General features: G+C 38.7%; 1 protein-coding gene across 4 annotated transcripts; it reads left to right on the forward strand.

The window, feature by feature from the left end:
- Nucleotides 1–32: 32 nt before the first annotated feature.
- Nucleotides 33–19,831, forward strand: pick1.S (protein interacting with PRKCA 1 S homeolog). 4 transcript variants are annotated; one of them, XM_018261339.2, is made up of 14 exons: nt 33–209; nt 3,736–3,878; nt 4,897–5,038; nt 7,445–7,556; nt 9,173–9,301; nt 11,316–11,382; nt 11,465–11,554; nt 12,704–12,757; nt 13,656–13,718; nt 14,940–15,073; nt 15,242–15,334; nt 16,959–17,009; nt 18,380–18,524; nt 18,912–19,831. In XM_018261339.2, the coding sequence occupies exons 3-14, from the start codon at nt 4,998–5,000 to the stop codon at nt 19,148–19,150; spliced, it is 1,218 nt and encodes a 405-aa protein (XP_018116828.1). In that variant the 5' UTR covers nt 33–209; nt 3,736–3,878; nt 4,897–4,997; the 3' UTR covers nt 19,151–19,831. The 4 variants fall into 4 exon arrangements, with proteins under 4 accessions (XP_018116828.1, XP_018116824.1, XP_018116826.1 ...); XM_018261335.2 differs by having other exon boundaries at nt 4,921–5,038; XM_018261337.2 differs by lacking the exon at nt 33–209 and adding an exon at nt 219–359 and having other exon boundaries at nt 4,921–5,038.
- The last annotated feature ends 1,053 nt before the right edge of the window (nt 19,832–20,884 follow it).

Genomic DNA, 20,884 nt, shown 5'->3' on the forward strand with positions numbered 1-20,884 from the left:
AAACGTACGGCCTAAATTTAAGTGATCCAAATAAATGTCACCGCATTCATGTGTTTATTTGGGACAGTACATAGATATTTGCTCTCCAACCTGTGTCTCGCTCAATGCCGACACAAATATGTCCGCCGCTGCCGTGTTACGCCATATGCGCATGCGTATCAATGTTTTGCGGAACTGACGTGTGGAATGATGACGGGTGTATGAAGCAGGTAAGGGCAGGTGTAGAGTCTATTTGGACTGGTATTGCGATTACTGGGAATTTGCTGGATTATGGAACATTCGTTGGTACCGGGGTTTTCAGTTGTTGGGTTGCGGAAAGGGGTCCGGCTGGTTTTAACTCGTCGTGACGTAGACTGAAGGTAGCGGTGATGTAATATAGCTTCTCTTTGTAGCCTGGAATTGTACCGCTGCTGCTGCTGGGAGAACTGAAAACCACTTGCAGAGATTAATGAGGAAGGCTAGTTACAATAGGAACTGATATCACCCAACGAATAGGTTCATTATAGTAGAGATTGTGTAATTAAACACAGGCATCAAGCTGATATTAGTTATATGCATCTTCCCTTTGTTATTTCACTGCTTACATTTTGGATCTTGAAGTTTACCCAACATTTTGGAAATAGAAAGAGGGACACATTTTTGACGACGCCTGTTTTTGTGGCCACACCCCCTAATTACCATGTTCATGTTACAAAATTTGGCAGGTTATGAAAGCTCGGACACATTTCTATAGTTTTTATGTTATTACAGTTTTGCTAATGAAGGTGAATTGCCCTTTAATATCTTATATTGTTGCAATTGTTTCATTGCTTATCTTAAATTATTACAAAAGTATCTAAGTGCACCCACCACATATTCTGGGCTCTCTGCCAAAAGCCAATTAAGTTTTAGAAACTCTGTATCTTTTTCTGTCTGATCAATGCAGCAGATTAAAGGAAAAGTACAGACATTTCAGTAACTGGTGGCTCCGACTGATGCAAATAATATATATTTTTATATTCTACTTGCACTTATTTACTAGTATAAGTGCAAACTTTATTTACCCACAGTAGCCAATCACTTATTTGTTTTCGTGGTAGCTGCTCTAGACCTATGAAAGCTAATTGTTTCATGCTTACCTTGTGTTGCAGCAACTTTGTTCCTATTTCGATGATATTTTGTGTTGTTTGGATCAACACAAAGACATACTTCCAGCAGCATGATGGTTTTTAGTGTTTATTAAAAGGTATAGAGAGCCCCATTTTTTTTTCAGGGTGATGGCACATAGGGAGATTAGTAGCCAAACAACAAATCTTCTCTACTGTAGGCGACTAAATCTCCCGCAAATGACTTCACACCGGCAAGAATTCAAATCGCTGGCAAGAAATTAGGGATGCACCAAATCCACTATTGGATTCGGCCGAACCCCCAAATCCTTTGCGAACGATTCCTCCGAAAGCCGAACCGAATCCTAATTTGCGTATGCAAATTAGGGGAGGTAAGGGGAAAAGATTTTTTACTTCCTTGTTTTGTGACAAAAAGTCACACGATTTCCCTCCCCGACCCCGATTTGCATATGTAAATTAGGATTCGGATTTGATTCGGCCTGGCAGAAGAATTCGGCCGAATACGAATCCTGCTGAAAAAGGCTGAATCCTGGCCGAATCCCGAACTTAATCCTGAATTCGGTGCATCCCTACAAGAAATTGCCTTTTCTTTGTGCGACTAATCTGTCCGAACTGCCTTCCCGCCGGCTAGAATCTAAATCGCCGGTAGGATGACACTCGGAGCACTTTGTTTTCCAATGTCACCCTAAGTTGCCTCATGAGGAAACTTCTGCAGCTTTGGAAAACGAAGCAACACGTATGCCAGCCAGAGATTCGCATTCTTCCCGGCCAGAAGGCATTGCAGTGAGATTAGTCGCCCGCAGTGGCGAAGGTTTATCGATTCAGTCGATTCATTATTTATTTTTCCATGATATTAAGAAATACATGTGTGTTAATTTGAATGAGTTTTGTCACAACAGCGCCACCTGCTGGTCCGTTTCCAACCATTCTGGCCACCATGTAGTCAAGGAAATTGTCAGGAGAAAGAAAGAGGCTGCTCTGATGTTCTTCTACTTAAGTCAAGATTTGAGAAAGGTTTCTAAATGTATTCCTTAGCAGAAGAACATCAGAGCAGCCTCTTTCTTTTTCCTGATAATTTCCTTGACTACTTGGTGGTCAGAAACTGACCATTCTTCTGCTCCACTTCCTCCTCTGAGATGGACTTTTTATATTCTTGCATTCTTCCTTCCATGACGTTGGGAGGGTATGTTTATATAAAGAGGGGAGTGTGTATATAAAGAGGGGAGTGTGTCAGGTTAGAGTCGGTGTTGCCAGATTGGGTTGGTGTCAGGCATGGGTCGAATTTTAGTTCACCTGCACATCACTAATGTATTACCCGCTGTGGATAGCAGAAGAACTTCAAGTCCTGTCCTAGAATCCAGCACTTAAAAATGGGACATTGTGACGGAACATTGTGATGTGGAACATGGAACATTGTGATGTGGAACATGGAACATTGTGACGTGGCTGCATAGCACTCTGAGCCTAATGGTTTTTGAGAAATGGTTAGGCAGAGTAACATGAATTCCTTTCAATTTGTGGACTTGGGTATATCTAAAGGGAAGAGTATGTCCCTTCCCTTTAAGGAGAATGGAAATAGAGAATTAAAGATACTTTAAATAGTCTATATCCCAAATAACTGTGCATATGCATTATCCAGTTTATGTTTACGTATGTCTTAAGGTGACGATCATAAGCTAACTGAATATCCATTTGCATTTCTGCTTGGCTATTTGCCATTTGTATGCCTGGTGAAAGTGCACAATCTGAACTGCAGGGATTTCTTCAGCTGCCGATGTCCTGTCCAGCCCCTGGGAAGTAGAAAATCCGTAAATCCATCATTAAAGGAACAGTAACACCAAAAAATTAAAGCGTTTTTAAAGTAATGAAAATGTAAGGAACTGTTGCTCTGCACTGATAAAACTTATGTGTTTGCTTCAGAAACACTACTATAGTTTATATAAACACGCTGCTGTGTTGCAATGGTGGAAATTGAAAAAAAGGCTGTATGGCACAGGTTAAATAGTGGATAATGGATAACTCCATTATATTCTATAGAATTTATCTGCTGTGTAACCTGAGCCCTTTCTCCTTTGACTGAATGCCCCTATCGCTACACAATAGATTAATTATTTAAACAATAGTAGAGTTTCTGAAGCAAACACGTCAGTTTTACCAGTGCAGGGCAACAGTGCGCTATATTTTTATTACTTTAAAAAATTTTTTTTTTTTTTTTTATTTATAGTTTTTATTGGTTTTCATTGTAGCAAATCATAATTTCAATAAAATAGAACATGTAATCAGCTGCTTATGTGTCATTGACTGGTAACTCTCTGTACCGTTCCATAAAGATCATCCTGTATATCTAGTCGCTTCTCGTGACCTCTTGAGTTCTATATCAGCTCTGTCGTCATGCAGCTGGAAGAAAAGAAGAAAACAATTTAATTTTTTGATGTTCCTGTTTCTTTTAAGTTGTGTCCTCCACCCATGTGAATGGCAAATAAGTGCCACATGGTTGGACTGGGTACTTATATGATGTCGCAGTTCATTATTTACATGTTTAAATGTACTTTTACCTCATGTAGGAATGCTGTTGCTTATTGTGAATTTTTGTGACTCACTATTCTCGTTTTTTTTTTTTGTTCCGCAGACCTGCGTTTATTGTACTGTAATTGTATTCTGCGTTACAATCTCAGATACTTCCAGGATGCAAGTGGTTAAACAAATGATTATGACTCCGAGTTAGCCCTCCAACAGGTTGCACTCCAGCTTGCAGAAGAACAATACGGCTTTGTAAGTTAACATTATCGACTCAGAATAATATAGTAAATAAAGTAACCCCTATTGTAAATTATAAGGATATTATAAGTCACCGAGGAGTTCAATGACCATATAAAAGCACAAGACTGAAGGCCGAGTGCTTTTATACAGGTCATGGAACTCTAAGGTTACTTCTAATATCCTTATATTTTCCAACAAGGGGTACTTTATTTATTATGATACACAAGTTTTAGGAGTCATGTGACAAAAATGACATCACTACTCACCGTTTATAACTGATGACATCACTAGTCACCATTTAAAAGGATATAATTTACAAGATATTCATGGCTCTTGTGTATTATATAGCGAATAAAGTACCCCCTCTTGTAAAATATAAGGATGTTATAAGTTACCGACGAGTTTCATGACCATATAAAAACACAAGGCCGAAGGCCTATACAGGTCATGGAACTCCGAGGTAACTTCTAATAGTTGTAATTTTACAACTGGGGGTACTTTATTTATTAAAATACACAAGTTTCAGTGAGTCATGTGACAGAAATGACATCAGAACTCACCGTTTATAACTGATGACATCAGAACTCACCGTTTATAAGGATATAATTTACAGGATATTCATGGCTCTTGTGTATTATATAAGCTTACATTTTTGAAATGTTTATATGTTGTCATTTATTTCTTGTGAATATTACCAAGCCAATGCTGAGCTGCCTCTGAATGCTTGAATTTGTCTCAACATTCTAGTCTATAAATGAGCACTTGCGAGGTTATGTTTTTAAAGGAGAACTAAAGGTATAAATTCGGGGGGGGGGTGCATAAATGTGAGACAAATAACTATAAAACTATAAAAAAATAGATAATGAAGACCAATTGAAAAGTTGCTTCTATAACATACTAAAAGTTACCTTAAAGGTGAACCACCCCTTTAATTCTGGTCTGGAACTGGTGGATGCAGATGTTTTTCCTTCCATACATGTGACCATGCACTTTGTTTTCTACATTACATTATCTATTTTATAAATTCCAGGTTAATTGTTTATCCCCTCCACAGTTCACTGGCAGGAGAAGAAGGAGTACGAAAGGAGAAATCCAAAGGTTCAGGAGAGTTTGTGAACAGCAAATTTGAAGATGTTTTCTGATCTGGATTATGACTTTGAAGAAGACAAACTGTGAGTGGGACTGGTTAGAATACCATTACTAAATGTGTGTAACCTTTTGTTCTGTGTACCCTATCATAAGAGAGTCCTTTGAATGGTCTGTGTTCAGCCTATCAAAAGAAAATAATTCATATGTTCTTTGCTGCCCAAGGAGTCGCTTGAATGTTTTTATAAGTTGCACAGGCCATGATTATGAATATTCTAAGAGACTGCAATGGCTATACATGGGACTCCTTTATGATTTATTGAATATACAAGTAATATTTTTATGGTAAGATGCACAAAACATATAATCGAGACAGGAACTAGGGATAGGGGAGGTGCCAGACACTTACTTTTCTGCCCTTACCCCTAGTCTGGGCCCTTGTCTCCAACAACCCATCACTGCATACAATCATAAAGGAGCAATGTCTGTTGTTCGGGACCGGAAAATTACTCCAACTGCGCATGTGCCAAAAACGAAGGTCTGGACTTGCGAGCATTCTTGAGCATCATGTAGTAGTTGCTCAGAAAAGCTACTATAATCTGACCTGCAAGTCGATCTTATTTTCATTGAAATGATACAGAGAATGCTGTTGCCCACCTGTTGAGTAGAAAGCAGCCTCCCAGACTTGCCTTTGCCATATCACTAGGCCATATATATATATATTTTTTTGTGCTTTATTTGAATAAATCGGCTGTTGAGGTGGTTTATCCCAGTTTGAGTTCTTGAAGTAGAATGGACAGGGATTTGTAGGGGTGTATATGTATTCAAGGTTTTTGTGTATTGCCTATTTCGACTATATTCTGTGCACTTGTATAATGTCTCATTCTCTCTCCCTCAGTTAGTTTTCACCTGACACTTTTCTATTAACAGGACTAACCCAATTTCACAGCTCAGTATCTGAACCAAATCATATATACCAAATGATGTTTCTGTCATGAGAAAGTCTCTCTCTGTAGGCCTGCTGTGTGATTTCACCTTTTACCTTATCAATACACCTTCTAGTCCTTATAGGACCAGAAACACTAACCAAATCTACCCACTTAACCACACTCTGTCTGAATTTTCAGAACTTTTCCATCATTTTTTAAATACATGATTTTTTTTACGTAAAAAATATTTTCACTTTATAGGATTTTCTGGACCAAGCTTTGCATTTTCTAAATCTCAACCGAATAACAACAATGGCCCCAAAGCAGAATGGGTGGGTGTGCAGTGAAACACATCTGTTTAAATGATGGGGGCGTTTCAATAAAATCAGGACGTGTCCTTCAAACCGTGTTAATAATTAAAATATTTACAAAATAGCAAAATTTGCTTTTACAGTGTTAAGGGACCTTTAACGTGCAGGTTTGAATATGGCATACCACACAAATTTCCCTTGATCCACTCAGTACCCCACTTACTCATATACAGGGTATTCATGTATGGGTAACCCTGGCATATATGCATACTGTAAGGCAGCCAGATGACCACATAAGTGAACATGCATACATTGAAGAACTACTAGTAATGAAATATGGTACATGCTACAGGCTACATGAACATGCACTTCAACTGAGTTGTTCAGGCAGCATGTGGATTTCAGAGGCATCTGGTATTAAAACAATGAGGTTTCAACCTTGCATATGTGCATTATAGCACCAGTAAGTTACCCTTACATAGATAAAATACAATAGGGATCAGTTTAAATCCATGCAGGGAGAAGTTGCCAGCTGTCTCTATAAATATATTATCATTATATTTTATATAGCACTGATTTACTCCACATTCCATTACAGTAATTGTTCATCATTCACATCAGTCCCAACCCCAGTGAAGTTCCCAACCTAAGTTTCCTATAACCGACACGTAAACTATGGTCCGTTTTATTAGGAGCTGGTTAACATTCTCATAGGAAAGAAGCAAGGCAAAATAATGCACCAGCATTTTTCTTAATCTCTTGAGGTGTGATGTATGCATACATGATTTTTCCCATAGCAATTACATTGGGTTGGGGTTGTTGGCACACCATTATTTTGGGACCCCTCAGTCAATGAGGGTTTAATTGTCTTTTAAAGGTGTCAGCAGGATAATAGCAAATATTTTACAATCATGTTTTTTTTCTCCATCTTGCAGCCTTACTTTAGGCAAAATGCTTCTAGGTGCACTCCAGACCGCATACCCCAGAGTTCTTTTGCTTTAACACTTCCTTCCACTAAAATAAGCCTAGGCAACAAGGGTCCATGTAGCAAAGTGTAAACCGTAGCACAACCATGGTAATACTAAATGTTCATAGATCTCGGGGTCATTTTTAGGTGTGTCAGATTTAAAAGTGAAATACTTTATAGATTATCACTATATTTGTCCTGCCATAATCTTATCAACTGACTTTCTGAAAGGTGCACTGCACATTTTTTTGTTCTATTTTACTCTATTCCTTTTCTTCACTTCAGTGGGATTCCAACAGTCCCTGGGTCAGTAACCCTCAAAAAGGACTCTCAGAATGTGATTGGGATCAGCATAGGTGGTGGAGCCCAGCACTGCCCCTGTCTGTATATAGTACAGGTATGTACTGCTTTAACTATGCCTTATTGTGTTACCACATTACCATTTCTTAATTTTCATTCATTATAACCGATATTTTCTTCATCCATTTGAAAGATAAGTGAAGGTGGATATACACTGGTCAATAAAAGCTGCAAATTCGGCCCTTCTCAACTGAGTTGGCAGCTAATTGGCCCATGTACAGACCATTATCTGGCTAAATATGGCCACATATTGATTGACAGGTTTACAAATCCCATCGGGAAGAGGGTCACATTGGTTTATTGATGTGGTCCTTGTCCTAACAACCTACATTTACCTTCATTGGGATCCGATGTCAAGGTAGGCAAGGAGGTTCAATGGTTTGGTGACTTCACCAGACAAATGATTATTTAAATGTATAGCCTGCTTAATGTATTTGGTATTTTGGCATGACCATTGCTACACCTTGCTCCAACTTTGTATGCAATAAGGATTATCTCTTCACCCACAAAAACATGGAGTCAGAGGTACTGAGAAAATGTTAGAAAATATTTAGCTTTTCTAGCAAATTAAGATTTATAGGAAGTGGCCCATTCAACTGTTAATCGATTTAAAATATCTGGCGGATACATATGAACCCAAGTACTAAAACGAAACAGTGCCATTACTCAGCGCTTTCAATTCGTTTTCAGTCTACTTCAAGTTATGAATTAAAAGGAAATATCTGATTGGTTGCTATTGGGACCTGCACTTCTGCAGTTTAGCACCTGTATTCATAAGGATGTCCTTGGGGGAGATCGGATGTTGACACTTAAGGGAACATTAATTCCAGCATTAAGAAATCCGTTCCCAGTTTTTTTTTTTTTTTGTTTTTTTTTCTACATTATAAAATAAAATATTCTTAGCCTGTGGCATTGTCCTTTGGCAGACTATGGAAAAGATTAACTGCAAATTATAGTAAATGACAGCTTTCAATACTATCTTGCAACTGCATTAACTATTCAACATAACATTTCCCATGAATGGCAGACTTCTCAATAATAAGCTCTTTAAAATTTTTTGTTCTGTTGAAAATTTATTTACCCTTTATAATAATTCACTGCAGTGTCAATATGGAGGGACATTAGCATTGTTTCCACGCTATTGGTGGTAAGTGGGCATACAGTGAGGATAGTAAGGCACCAGTCAGGTGAGGGTCATGTGCAAAATGCTGAGAGAGCATGAACATTTTACCACTACATGTTAATTGTGTTGAAATTTAGCAAGTGCTTGCAGATAATGCAAGTGTTCAGTGGATAAATTGCAGGGTATTAAAGGGAGCCTTCAACCTTCTATCTGACACTTACTAAGTGTGCATAATGCCCATATCTGCTCTTTTTGCACCCCTGAAATTATGTACAATTATGACCTGATTTGCGTATGACTTGACTTTCTTGTACCCATTTAAACATGGGTATACCTTACTCACATTTAGTAACGGGCACATTTTGTACCCATGTAATTTGCATCTTAGGAGCATATGCAGAATTTTGTGCAGTAATTAAGCTGTTCTTTTGAAAGAAATAATGTATTGTGACAAAAGACCTGTAAGCCCTTCTGACCCCATTTTTTACATTTATCTTTAATGTATTTAACTTTCCAAACTCTTCTTGCAGGTATTTGACAACACCCCAGCTGCCTCGGATGGCACCATCGCAGCAGGAGATGAAATAACTGGTGTGAATTCCAAATCTGTTAAAGGCAAGACCAAAGTAGAAGTGGCAAAGATGATTCAGAATGTAAAGGTGAGATCGGAATTACTTTTAGCAAGTGCCTAGTTGGCATGTTCTCTGGCGTGATCAAACAAGGGGGGCACACTTCCATCGGATAAAATCAGTGGTACAAATGTATTCAAATAAAATAATGCACTTGCAACATTAGAAGTACATTCAACACATTGGCCCATCATGTTTCATTGTTAATTCCAACTTCCTCAGGGGCATAATCGCATTATAGAAATAAAAACTGTGTAAATAAAAAATGTTTCTAATATAGTTAGCTAGGCAAAAATGTAATGTATAAAGGCTGGAGTGACTGGATGTCTAACATAATAGCCAGAACACTACTTCCTGCTTTTCAGCTCTCTAACTCTGAGTTAGTCAGCGACTTGAAGGGTGGCCACATGGGACATAACTGTTCAGTGAGTTTGCAATTGATCCTTAGCATTCAGCTCAGATTGAAAAGCAACAGATATGACCCATTAGGCCCACTCTCAAGCCTCTGATTGGTTACTGCCTGGTAACCAGGGTACCCAGTCAGTGTAAACCAAGAAAGCTGAAAAGCAGGAAGTAGTGTTCTGGCTATTATGTTAGACATCCAGTCACTCCAGCCTTTATACATTACATTTTTGCCTAACTAACTATATTAGAAACATTTTTTATTTTGCACAGCCTATCTATTTACCCAATTTTTACACTGAACAAATACTTATTAAAAGTATTTATACACAGACTAAGGGATGCAAAAAGGAAGTGACATTGTGCGTATGCGTGGAGAACAGAAGTAGAGGACAGCGTCAGGGAGAAGAGCACCAGCCTCAAAAGTCTATTTGCACATGTGCCGATGACGAGACCCGGAAGTGTGGTGAAAACAGGCCAGCATCCTTAAAGATGCGCACAGAGGAAGGCGAGAGGCTAAGCCACCTCCCAACCACCAGCTAGAGTGTGCACACCCAGGGAAAAACTCCACTAGCCCATAAGAAGGATGGTTGGCTGATTATCGATGGTTGGCTGATTATCGTATTCACATAAGTCATATGGGGGTAGTGTCATTATATAGGCATCCCATTGTCATGGTAACCCAATTACACATCATGCATGAAAGATCAGCAAGTATTACCATGGCAATTATAATGACAATTGTCGAACTCCTAAAAGCAGAGGTGAAACTGCCCATTTTATAAGACACTATCATGCTAAAAGGTGATAAAACGAATGATGAGTGTCACATGAATATGGTGTAGATTAATAGCATATTAACGTGAACTTGTTGAATCCATTCACTTCTATCATAATATACAAGTCTTGGTCTTCAAACTGTGAAAAAAAAAATTTCTCCCCTCTACAAGGAAGCTCTGGTACAAGTCCTAAGCAAATACTATTGTACATTAGAGTGACTAAGGTGGACACAAGGTGCCTTTAATGACCCAGCCCCTCACTAATCCTTCTCAAAATGTTTATCATTAGTGAATATATGTCTGTCTCTGTCCATAAGGAATCCACTGAGCTTGAGCACTTTTTGTAAGTTGGCAGTGACCTGTCCCAGCAAGCCAATGCCTGTAATTGTTGCCAAATATTATTCGACCAAGGATTATCATCTCAATATGCAAGTGAGTTTGCCAGGACTGTTGAACACTGTCAGGGCATGGTGCCCAAACAAAGCCCTTATCCAATAGAAAATCTCTGGCACCATTTGAATATTGAGATGCACAAGAATCATCCAACAAATGTCAACCAGTCAGGAGCAAATGTGCTAAAATGTCTGCCTTACAGTGTACCTACTTAGTACAACATCGGTATTTGCTGCAAAGGCAGTTACAAGAACAAAGACCATTTGTGCTATGTTGTTGCATTATTCTTCGTTTATTAATCCAGGAAAATCTCTGGCTGCTGATTGGTTGCAGTGGGTTACAGATTTTCTTGCTAAAAGTGGGCTGTTAAATGTACATTTCTAGTTTTCTTTGTTGACTGGTAGACCTTTTCATTAGAAAGGGGAACAGGGAAATCTAGATTAATCATTTATTAACTTTGTTATTTTTAGGGAGAAGTGACTATTCATTACAACAAGTTACAAGCCGATCCCAAGCAGGGAAAGTCTCTGGATATTGGTAAAAATATGCACTCTATATGCTTCCTATATTATTGTGCTCTTCTTACATCTGCGTGTGACTTATTTTTGTGTCTTTGTAGTCTTGAAGAAGGTAAAGCACCGGCTGGTGGAAAACCTGAGCTCAGGCACGGCAGATGCACTGGGATTGAGTCGGGCCATCTTGTGTAATGGTAAATTCTGTTTTCAATGGCAATGCTTTAGACTTGGATCTAATGTCATGTTTTAAATGAAAACTATACCTACTGAACAATGTAGGTCTCTATACAAATATATTGCATAAAACAGCTCATATGTAAAACCCTGCTTTATGAAAATAAACCATTTTCATATTAATATACTTTTTTAGTAGTATGTGCCATTGGATAATCATAAATAGAAAATTGCCATTTTAAAAAATAAGGGCTGCCCCCTGGGATCATACGATTCACAGTGCACACAAACAAACTATACATGTTAGGTCACTTGAGAAAATTAACAGACAAACTTCTGTCTTTTGCTTCCACACTTCCTCCTGTTACAGTTAGAGCTGTAGTATTTCTGGTCTGGTGATCTCTGAGGCAGAACACAGACCATCACAAAACGGTGGTTCAAGGCAAAATGTACTTAAATATATATTCCAGTTTGGTAAGATTCTTTGATATGTCCCTTAATATGATATAAACTATCTATTGCTTAAATATTCCTTTTGGGGGGTAAAGTTTTCCTTTAAGGCATCTAGACATTATCAGTAAGGATGGGCGAATTTGACCCCTTTCATCAAAAATTCGCCGCCGGGGAAATCTCGCCGACGCCCATTAAAGTCTATGGGCGTCAAAAAATGTTGTCGCGTGGTGAAATGTTTTTGACGCAAATCTTTTTTTTTTTAATTATTTTTTTTTGATGCACAACGCCATACAAGTCTATGGGCGTCATTTTTGCAGAGAAACAAGGCAAAATATTCGCTCATCCCTAATAATCAGACTTCTGACCTTCCTTGACTAACTGCCAGTTTATGGGACCACAGTGATTATTCTCTCCACTAAATATTTTCTGCAATGAAATATCAATTAGGATGGGGGATAGAATGAGGGCTGAATGCTTTCAACCATTTTTGCCTACCAGACACACTCTTTAAATATCTGAAAAATTGGCATGTTTCTGCATGTGTGGCTGCAATGGAATTTTTTGTATAAGGCTTCTTTTCTGGTACACGAACATTACATTATTTCCACTGGCTCTTTTATTATAACAAATGTTAAAATTGTTTCTAGCCCAATTGAAAATATGCTGCCTGAATACAGTGTGACTTTTAATAGAGATTCATTTTTTCTTCTTTTTAGATAGTTTAGTCAAAAGACTGGAAGAACTTGAAAAAACTGGGGAGTTTTATAGAGGTGAGATGATTGCTGGCATGCCACCAACCTGTTTATTCAATGCCATGAGTATCACATGGATTCCTGCTATTGCCTAAAGGGGGCGCTGGTAACTGACTTTCTGCTTTCTGACTGTACATCTCTAGTATTAATTGCTGCAAGAATAAGACTGTAGTCTAGCAGGTGGGAGGACATCAGACAAGACACCCAACAGGCTCAGGCTTGTTATTATTGGCTGCTTCTAGACTAAAACAAAAAAGTAGCCTATCAGTATGTGGATAGCCTGTTCTGCTGGCTTATGGCTTTTAGTTCTATGTATAATGCTAATGATGTAACTAGAAACTCGGGCTGCTGTTGACTTTTACGTTCCTTTTGTCAAGGGCAATTTCCCCTTTTAACCTTTGCTATATTATAACTGGTACCTATTTTAAGCCACTTTTTGCTTGGTCTTAAATTGTTTCTATTAGTTTTTGATTCATGATCCATCATGCCCTGCCTCTTTCCAGCTTGAACTGAGAATAGAATCGGTCTGTCAGGGTCCCTATATCCAGCAAGCAAAAAAAACAGATCATGTGGCTTCAATTTCATTCTTCTTATTTTTTTATTTCTTATTGCTTTTGCCACAATTAATGGTATTATCTGGTTATATTCAATTCTGACTTCCAGACGGCTGCCTGGTTGCTAGCATAATTTAGCCTTAACCAATTTAATTCAAAGAGCACAAATGTTATTATCCACGTCTTACTAAAATCAAACCCTTGAGCTGCATAGACTTATATTGCTTATGTCTATAAGTTTGCTAACCTCTTTAATCATTGTTAAATATTTCATATAATGCATCCAGTTTTGTCACTGCGCCTCTCCTATAACCTGTGTGATTTCTGTTTGTGACATTGACTGGTATCTGCTTCTCCACAAGGTATGATGGAGCACACCAAGCGCCTCTTAAGATCCTTTTTTGAGCTTTCACAGACACACAGAGGTAATATTTTATTTGACTTATTTTGGGGAAAAGAAATTGATTTTGTAGTGGTTCTATGTTAAAAAAAAAAAAAAAAAAAAAGTACCATATGCTGTTTGCAGACAAGTAAAATCAGTTGTAGAAACTCAACCTTTACACAGGGTCAAACTATTGTCTGCTAATTGTCCTCCATCGGCAACCATTAAAGAGATACTGTCATTATTTGTATGACGTCGTTTTTATTTCTAAATTATACCATTTACACTGCAAATAATTCACTCTACAATATAAAATGTAATTCCTGAACCAGCAAGTGTATATTTTTTTTACTGGTAATATTGGTGTGTAGGTGCATCTCAGGTCATTTTGCCTGGTCATGTGCTTTCAGAAAGAGCCAGCACTTTAAGATGGAACTGCTTTCTGGCAGGCTGTTGTTTCTCCTACTCAATGTAGGGATGCACCGAATCAACTCTTTTTGGATTCGGCCGAACCCCTGAATCCTTTGCGATAGATTCGGCCGAATACCGAACCGAATCCGAATTTGCATATGCATAGGTGTGGGAATGGAAAAAAATGTTTTACTTCCTTGTTTTGTGCCAAAAAGTCACGCGATTTCTGTCCCCGCCCGTAATTTGCATATGCAAATTAGAACTCCGATTCGGTTCAGCCGGGCAGAAGGATGCGGGGGCGACAATCTCCCCGAACTGCCTTCCGCCTGCTTGAATGAAGAATCGCCTGCGCTAATGCACTCGCGGCACTTCGATTTCTGAAGTCGCCCTAAGTTTCCTCGTGAGGCAACTTCGGATATCGAAGTGCCGCAAGTGCATTAGCGCAGGCGATTCTTCATTCAAGCAGGCGGAAGGCAGTTCGGGGAGATTGTCGCCCCGTAGAAAAGGAGATTAGTCGCCAGGTGACTAAATCTCCCCGAATCTGCCCCTCTTCCCCAAACCTAAAGGTGAACCACCCCTTTAAGAGAAGAGCCAAAAAATTATTTTAAGGATCTACAGAAAATTATACCCGTCTTCCATAGCAAAAACAGAATTGTAAGTCTAATAAATAAAAACAATGAAACAATAAAAATTTGTGTCAAAATTGCGTATAAAATTTCAGTATATAACGCAAAAGTTAATGTAACGTTTAACTTCCCTTTAATTCTTGAATTGTTGGCTTTATTTTCCGTTACTTCTTGGTCGTGTTGCTTTACTCACGTGTTACATTATCTGAAATCTTTTTTTGCTTCAGCTTTTGGGGATGTTTTCTCTGTCATTGGAGTGCGGGAACCGCAGCCAGCTGCAAGTGAAGCTTTCGTCAGATTTGCAGATGCACATCGCAACATCGAAAAGTTTGGGATTGGCCTTCTAAAGACAATAAAACCGGTACGTGCAGTGATGCTGCTATAAGCCTGCTCTGCGCAGGGTTATACTAAATAATACTTTTCTAACAATGTCAGTCTGTGGAAGAATCTTGATCATGCAAACGTAGACTGCCCTGTGTAGGTGGGTATTACATTCTACTGGCAGCTCTGAATTCTTTCTTTCCCACAGATGCTGAATGACTTAAACACGTACCTTAATAAAGCAATTCCTGACACCAGGCTCACCATCCGGAAATACCTTGATGTCAAATTTGAATATCTGGTAAGAGTATATATATGCTTGCTAAATCTCTGATTTGAGTCAGGAGGGTGGGACTTCTCTACTTCACAAACTGATTTGCTGTTAATTGACCGGCTGGACCGTACTCTTGGTATTCTACAGAAGAAGTCTGGACAGAAAGCACATACTGCATGGGAGTATCAGATCTCTTTATCATCAAATAGGCATTTTTAGAGAGACTCACCAAGTATATAATGAGGCCCAGGTGCCCTGCCCTGAGCCTTCAGCTTAACGTGGACCTGTCACCCAGACATAAAAAGCTGTATAATAAAGGTCCTTTTCAAATTAAACATGAAATCCAATTTCTATTTTTTATTAAAGTATTCATAGTTGTTGTAAACTCATTTTAAAAAATCTCACCTGTCAATCAAATATTGTCTGCCTCTCCTCTATGCCCCTCCTCTATGCCTTAGGCATAGAGGCAGGGCAGGCAATTAATTTCACTTTCCATTCAGCACTTCCTACATGTCACTGCTCTCCCCACATTCCCCCGTTCTCTTCACCGTTTAATTGTGTAGCCAGGGCATGGGGATGGACATCAGGTCCCCCATTCTGGTGCACAAACAGGATTCTGAGATGATACAAGGCTTGTCTTAATAACAGTGTCCACAATATGGCTCCTGCCTGCTTGCTATAATTATAAATTCCCAGACTGAAGAAAACAAAATTTAAATCATTCATATAGTGTAATTAAAGTTGAATTTGCTTGACTAATGTTATAAAATAGGATTTTGAATAATATTTTTGGGTGATGGGTCCCATTTAAGGGAGCGGATATCACCTTGTAGTTTGTGGAGCAGGCACTCCAAGAGCAATTCTTCAGGCAGTTATAGATAAAGTTTTTATTGAAGTACCAGCATGGAGCACAACCTTATGCTTTTCTTGTTCTCACAACCCTTAATCATATAATATGATTAAGTTTTGTGAGAAAACTAAACGCGTAAGGCTGTAATCCATGCTTGTACTTCAATAAATACTTTAACAAACTACACAGTAGTATCAGATCTATTAACAGCTTAAAAAAAAGTGGTAGAAAAACATTAAAAAGTTAGGAGTCTGTGCAAGTGTGTTGCCACTCCCTTTATCAATTTCCATCACAAAGCCAAGCATTATGTTACCATTATGTTGATATGGCAATACAGGTATAGGATGTATTATCCCTAAACCTGTTATTCAGAAAGCTTTGAATTACGTGAAGACCGTCTCTCATAGATTCCATTTTAATCAAATAGGTTAAATTTTAACAACAGAACCTTGTACTTGATCCCAACTAAAATATAATAAATCCTTATTAGAGGCAAAATAATCCTACTGGGTTTATTTAACGTTTAAATGATTTCTTAGCAGAATTAAGTAAAGGATGTCCAAATTGCATAAAGATTCCTTATTCGGGAATACCCTAGTTCCTGAGCATTCTGGATAATAGGTCCCATGCCTTTATTTATTTACATACTGTCTGCCTTGTTTATTTTTCTTTCTTTTGGACTATTTTTTGGCTTTTTAAGGAAGCTTCATTGCTGAAGTATCTGTTCTGACCTGAGGTTAGTCATAAGATGGTGAAGTAGGAAGCAACAGTGTATGTAAATATTTATTTTTATTTTTCCAGTCTTACTGCTTGAAAGTGAAGGAAATGGATGATGAAGAATACAGCAGCATTGTGAGTATTGATTACAGATCACTATATTTTTTCTTTTGAAGGCACTTATTTTCCAGTCTGGTGTTATACTATACTTAGGCTGAGTGAGCTGTACCATTCTTGACTAATCATTGTGGCATGACACTGAGCTAAACTACAGTTATCTTAACTTCCTAACCTTTATGGGTCTTTTTGTCATGCAATATTAAACACAAATCTGCGCTTATAGGTTGAAGAAAGTATATGCAAACAATTAGAGTAACAGATGATGAGTTAGTTTATGATTGAGCTGCCAATTACCCCAAAAATGCAAGAAGAAAAAGGTCTATTTAAACAAACTGTGTCTATTCGATTATTTCCACATGCCTTTGAGAAAGTGCACATGCACAAAAAGTATAGGGAGGAGGGGGAGAGCGCACATGTACCCACAAACTCAAGCACAAGCAGTGTCCTATATAGAGTGGGGGGCAGATTTACATAGGGTTGAATATCCGACTGCCGAATGTAAATCCTTCGACTTCGAATATCGAAGTCAAAGGATTTAGCGCAAATAGTTAGATCAAACGAAAAATTGTTCGATCGAAAGATTAAATTTTAATCCATCGATCGAACGATTTTTCTTCGACCTAAAAATTTATAGAAAGCCTATGGGGACCTTCCCCATAGGCTAACATGGCCCCTCGGTAGGTTTTAGGTGGCGAAGTAGGGGGTCGAAGTTTTTTTTTTTTAAAGAGACCGTACTCCGACTATCGAATAGTCGAACGATTTTTAGTCCGAATCGTTCGATTCAAAGTCGAAGGTCGAAGTAGCCAAAAAAAACAATTGAAATTCGAAGTTTTTTTAATTCTATTCCTTCACTCGAACTAAGTAAATGGGCCCCTAAGTGTATGTGTTATTTTTAGTAACCAATCAGATGTTTGCTAATTGCTGATTAGTTACTATGGGCAGAATCACCAGTAATGTTTCACTCCACAGCATGATAATGTAAATTCACTAGGGATGCACCGAATTAAGGATTTGGTTTGGGATTTGGCCTTTTTCAGCAGGATTTCTTCTGCTTGGCCAAACCGAATCCTAATTTGTATACGCAGATTAGGGGCAGGGAGCGAAATCACGTGACTTTTTGTCACAAAACAAGGAAGTAAAAAATGGTTTCCACTTCCCAGCCCTAATTTGCATATTCAAATTAGGATTCGGTTTGGTATTCGACCAAATCTTTCACAAAGCTGAATCCAAAATAGTGGATTTGGTACATCCCTAAAATTGACCCCTTAGTGCAGTGTTCCCCAACCAGTAGCTCGTGAGCAACATGTTGCTGTCTAACCCATTGGATGTTGCTCCCAGTGGCCTATATTGTAACCCATGTACAATGTACAACTCTCTTCCTGCAGGCCTTGGGAGAACCCTTGTATCGTGTCAGTACTGGGAACTACGAGTATCGGTTGATTCTGCGGTGCCGACAAGAAGCACGTATGCGCTTTGCAAAGATGAGGAAAGATGTTCTAGAGAAGATAGAACTGCTTGACCAAAAGCATGGTGAGTGTATAGAAGGGTCCAGCTACGTCTACACAGACCAGTAATGAGAAACCTACAGCTTTTGCTAGCAAGTAGTTGTGGATTCATATTGAGGGATAACAAGTTGGCAGTGCTGAATTCTTACTATGGAAAATTTTCGAAGCCATCAAAATGTCCACCTTTTGCTCTTGATCAACATGATCAACTCGTACTGTAGACTAGGGACTATGTAGACTATGTGGCCAAGTAAGTATATTAGATTGCAAATAATACTAAAGATTTTAGTTGTAAAAGAAATGTAACATTTAAATTAAGTTCACCAGGTTACTTAATGACCCAGAAAATATGCAAGTTTTTAAGCTGTACTAATGACTCATTGACACACGCTATGCTTTAATTTCTTTACAGTGCAAGATATTGTGTTCCAGCTGCAACGATTTGTTTCAGCAATGTCCAAGTACAATGACCAGTGCTATGCTGTACTCAAAGAAGCCGACATCTTCCCTATTGAGGTGGACTTGGCCAAAACAACTCTGGCCTATAGTCACGGAGAAACCTTTACAGATGGAGCAGACGAGGATGAAGAAGATAAGACTGAGAAGAGAAAGGAGGAAGAAAATGGAGAGAAACTGATTGATGATGCATAGAAATTTTTTTGACCCTGGGAAATGAAGGGGACATAAAGTTTACATATATATATATTTTCTTTCTTGTTTTGACACTGCCTCTCGCAAGTCTAGGGGAAGGCATTCACTGAATATTAAGTGATGATATCCGAAGTTGTAGGGTACAGTCCCTAAGCTGTGTTAGAGTCTTTGGTATCAGAAGGAATCATCTGTAATGAAGTCACTTCAGTTAATGCTTGAAAAGATCCTGCACATTGTGCCTGCTTTTCCAGTTTACTTAGATCTAATTTTAATCATTCACCTTATTTCTTGAATTAAGTCTACTTTTCCATGGCTCCTTCTTGAGCAAAATGTTACACTAAGACGTTGTTTCTATATGAACTGTACTCTCTGCAGGGTACAGTTCAGATTTAATTTATCTCAGACATTCCATACATCAAGCAGACAGGCAGGTTGCCCCGTGTTATTGCTATTTCATTTTCCTGGGCATTTTATTTCAGATGAGGACTTTGTGCTGTAGTTGCATTTTGTCGCATTGCAGTTCATTCCAGTGCAAGGTATGTAATAATTAGTCCATCCTTTGGTTCTGTCTCCACATGGATAGTGAGCAGCAGGGGTAAAAAAAAAAACAGTACGTAGTATGTGTTAAGATAGGCAACCTTTTTAACCCATAAGCAACATTTAGAAGTAAAAGGAGTTGTGGAGCAACACTAGCACTAAAATGTTCTTGGAGTTCCAAATAAGTGTTGTGATTGGCCATTTGGATGGATTGTCAACCTACATTGAGGCTCTGTTTGGCAGTGCACCTGGTTTTTATACAACCAAAACTTGTAAACGTGTAAACCAAAACTTATTCAAAAATAAGCACCTGCTTTGAGGCCACTGGGAGCAATATCCAAGGGGTTGGAGAGAAACATGTTGCTCACGAGCTACTCTTTGGGGATCACTGTCCTGAGATATGCCCCTTTGGTGAGGATACCTTATGAGGTAGATAATTACTTATTTGGCAACCAATTCTCTGGCCTGAAATGATCTGTTTGTTTGGTCTCTCATGTTGGTTTTGTAAGGAGATCTGCTTGCAGATGATTGCATCAAAACCTCAATGCAATTCTTTTCCAACAGAATGTTTGACCTGCTAGATGTTTGTGGTTGGGCAGGCTGTCCTATACATGGGAGAATAAACTGCTGCTTTGGTCTGGAAGGTAGCTTTTATCAGCCTTTTTATCAACCTTAAAGCTGGCCATAGACGCAAAGATCTGATCGTACGAATCGAGGATTCGTACGATTTTCGGACCGTGTTTGGAGAGTCCCGACATTTTTCGTCCGGCGGAGATCGGTCGTTTGGTCGATCAGACAGGTTAGAAAATTTCTGTCGGCTGCCGATAATATCTCTGCGTGTATTGCCGATCGTACGATTTTCAGAGGGAGACTGTCACTAGCTTTGGTTGGACATAGATATCGTACGATTGCTGTCAGGGGCAGAACATTGCTGATCTGTTCTTTAACTAATCTGACTGGTAAGACTTTGATCTGAATGGTTAGTGGCGGGTCGGGAGATGGGAAAGTCCGATCGTACGATGATGTGTATGATCGGATCTTTGCATCTATGGCCAGCTTTAGTCTCCATCACTGTGGATTAATTGGGCAGTTACTAATTGTGCTACCTTGTGGTGAAACGTTGGAAAGTCCTGCATGGTGATCACAGCTCAATGGTTGTGGGTGTGTCCTATATTTGTGCAGGTAAGAACACAGGTA

This window comes from Xenopus laevis, chromosome 4S (genome assembly GCF_017654675.1).
Source record: "Xenopus laevis strain J_2021 chromosome 4S, Xenopus_laevis_v10.1, whole genome shotgun sequence".
NCBI lineage: Eukaryota > Metazoa > Chordata > Amphibia > Anura > Pipidae > Xenopus > Xenopus laevis.

Bases quoted from the DNA above. Each gene is read 5' to 3' on its own strand.
- pick1.S (XM_018261339.2), top strand. From the start codon at position 4,998: ATGTTTTCTGATCTGGATTATGACTTTGAAGAAGACAAACT. The intron at 12,758-13,655 runs GTGAGATGATTG...CTTCTCCACAAG, and splicing joins AACTGGGGAGTTTTATAGAG to GTATGATGGAGCACACCAAG. The intron at 17,010-18,379 runs GTGAGTATTGAT...CTCTTCCTGCAG, and splicing joins ATGAAGAATACAGCAGCATT to GCCTTGGGAGAACCCTTGTA.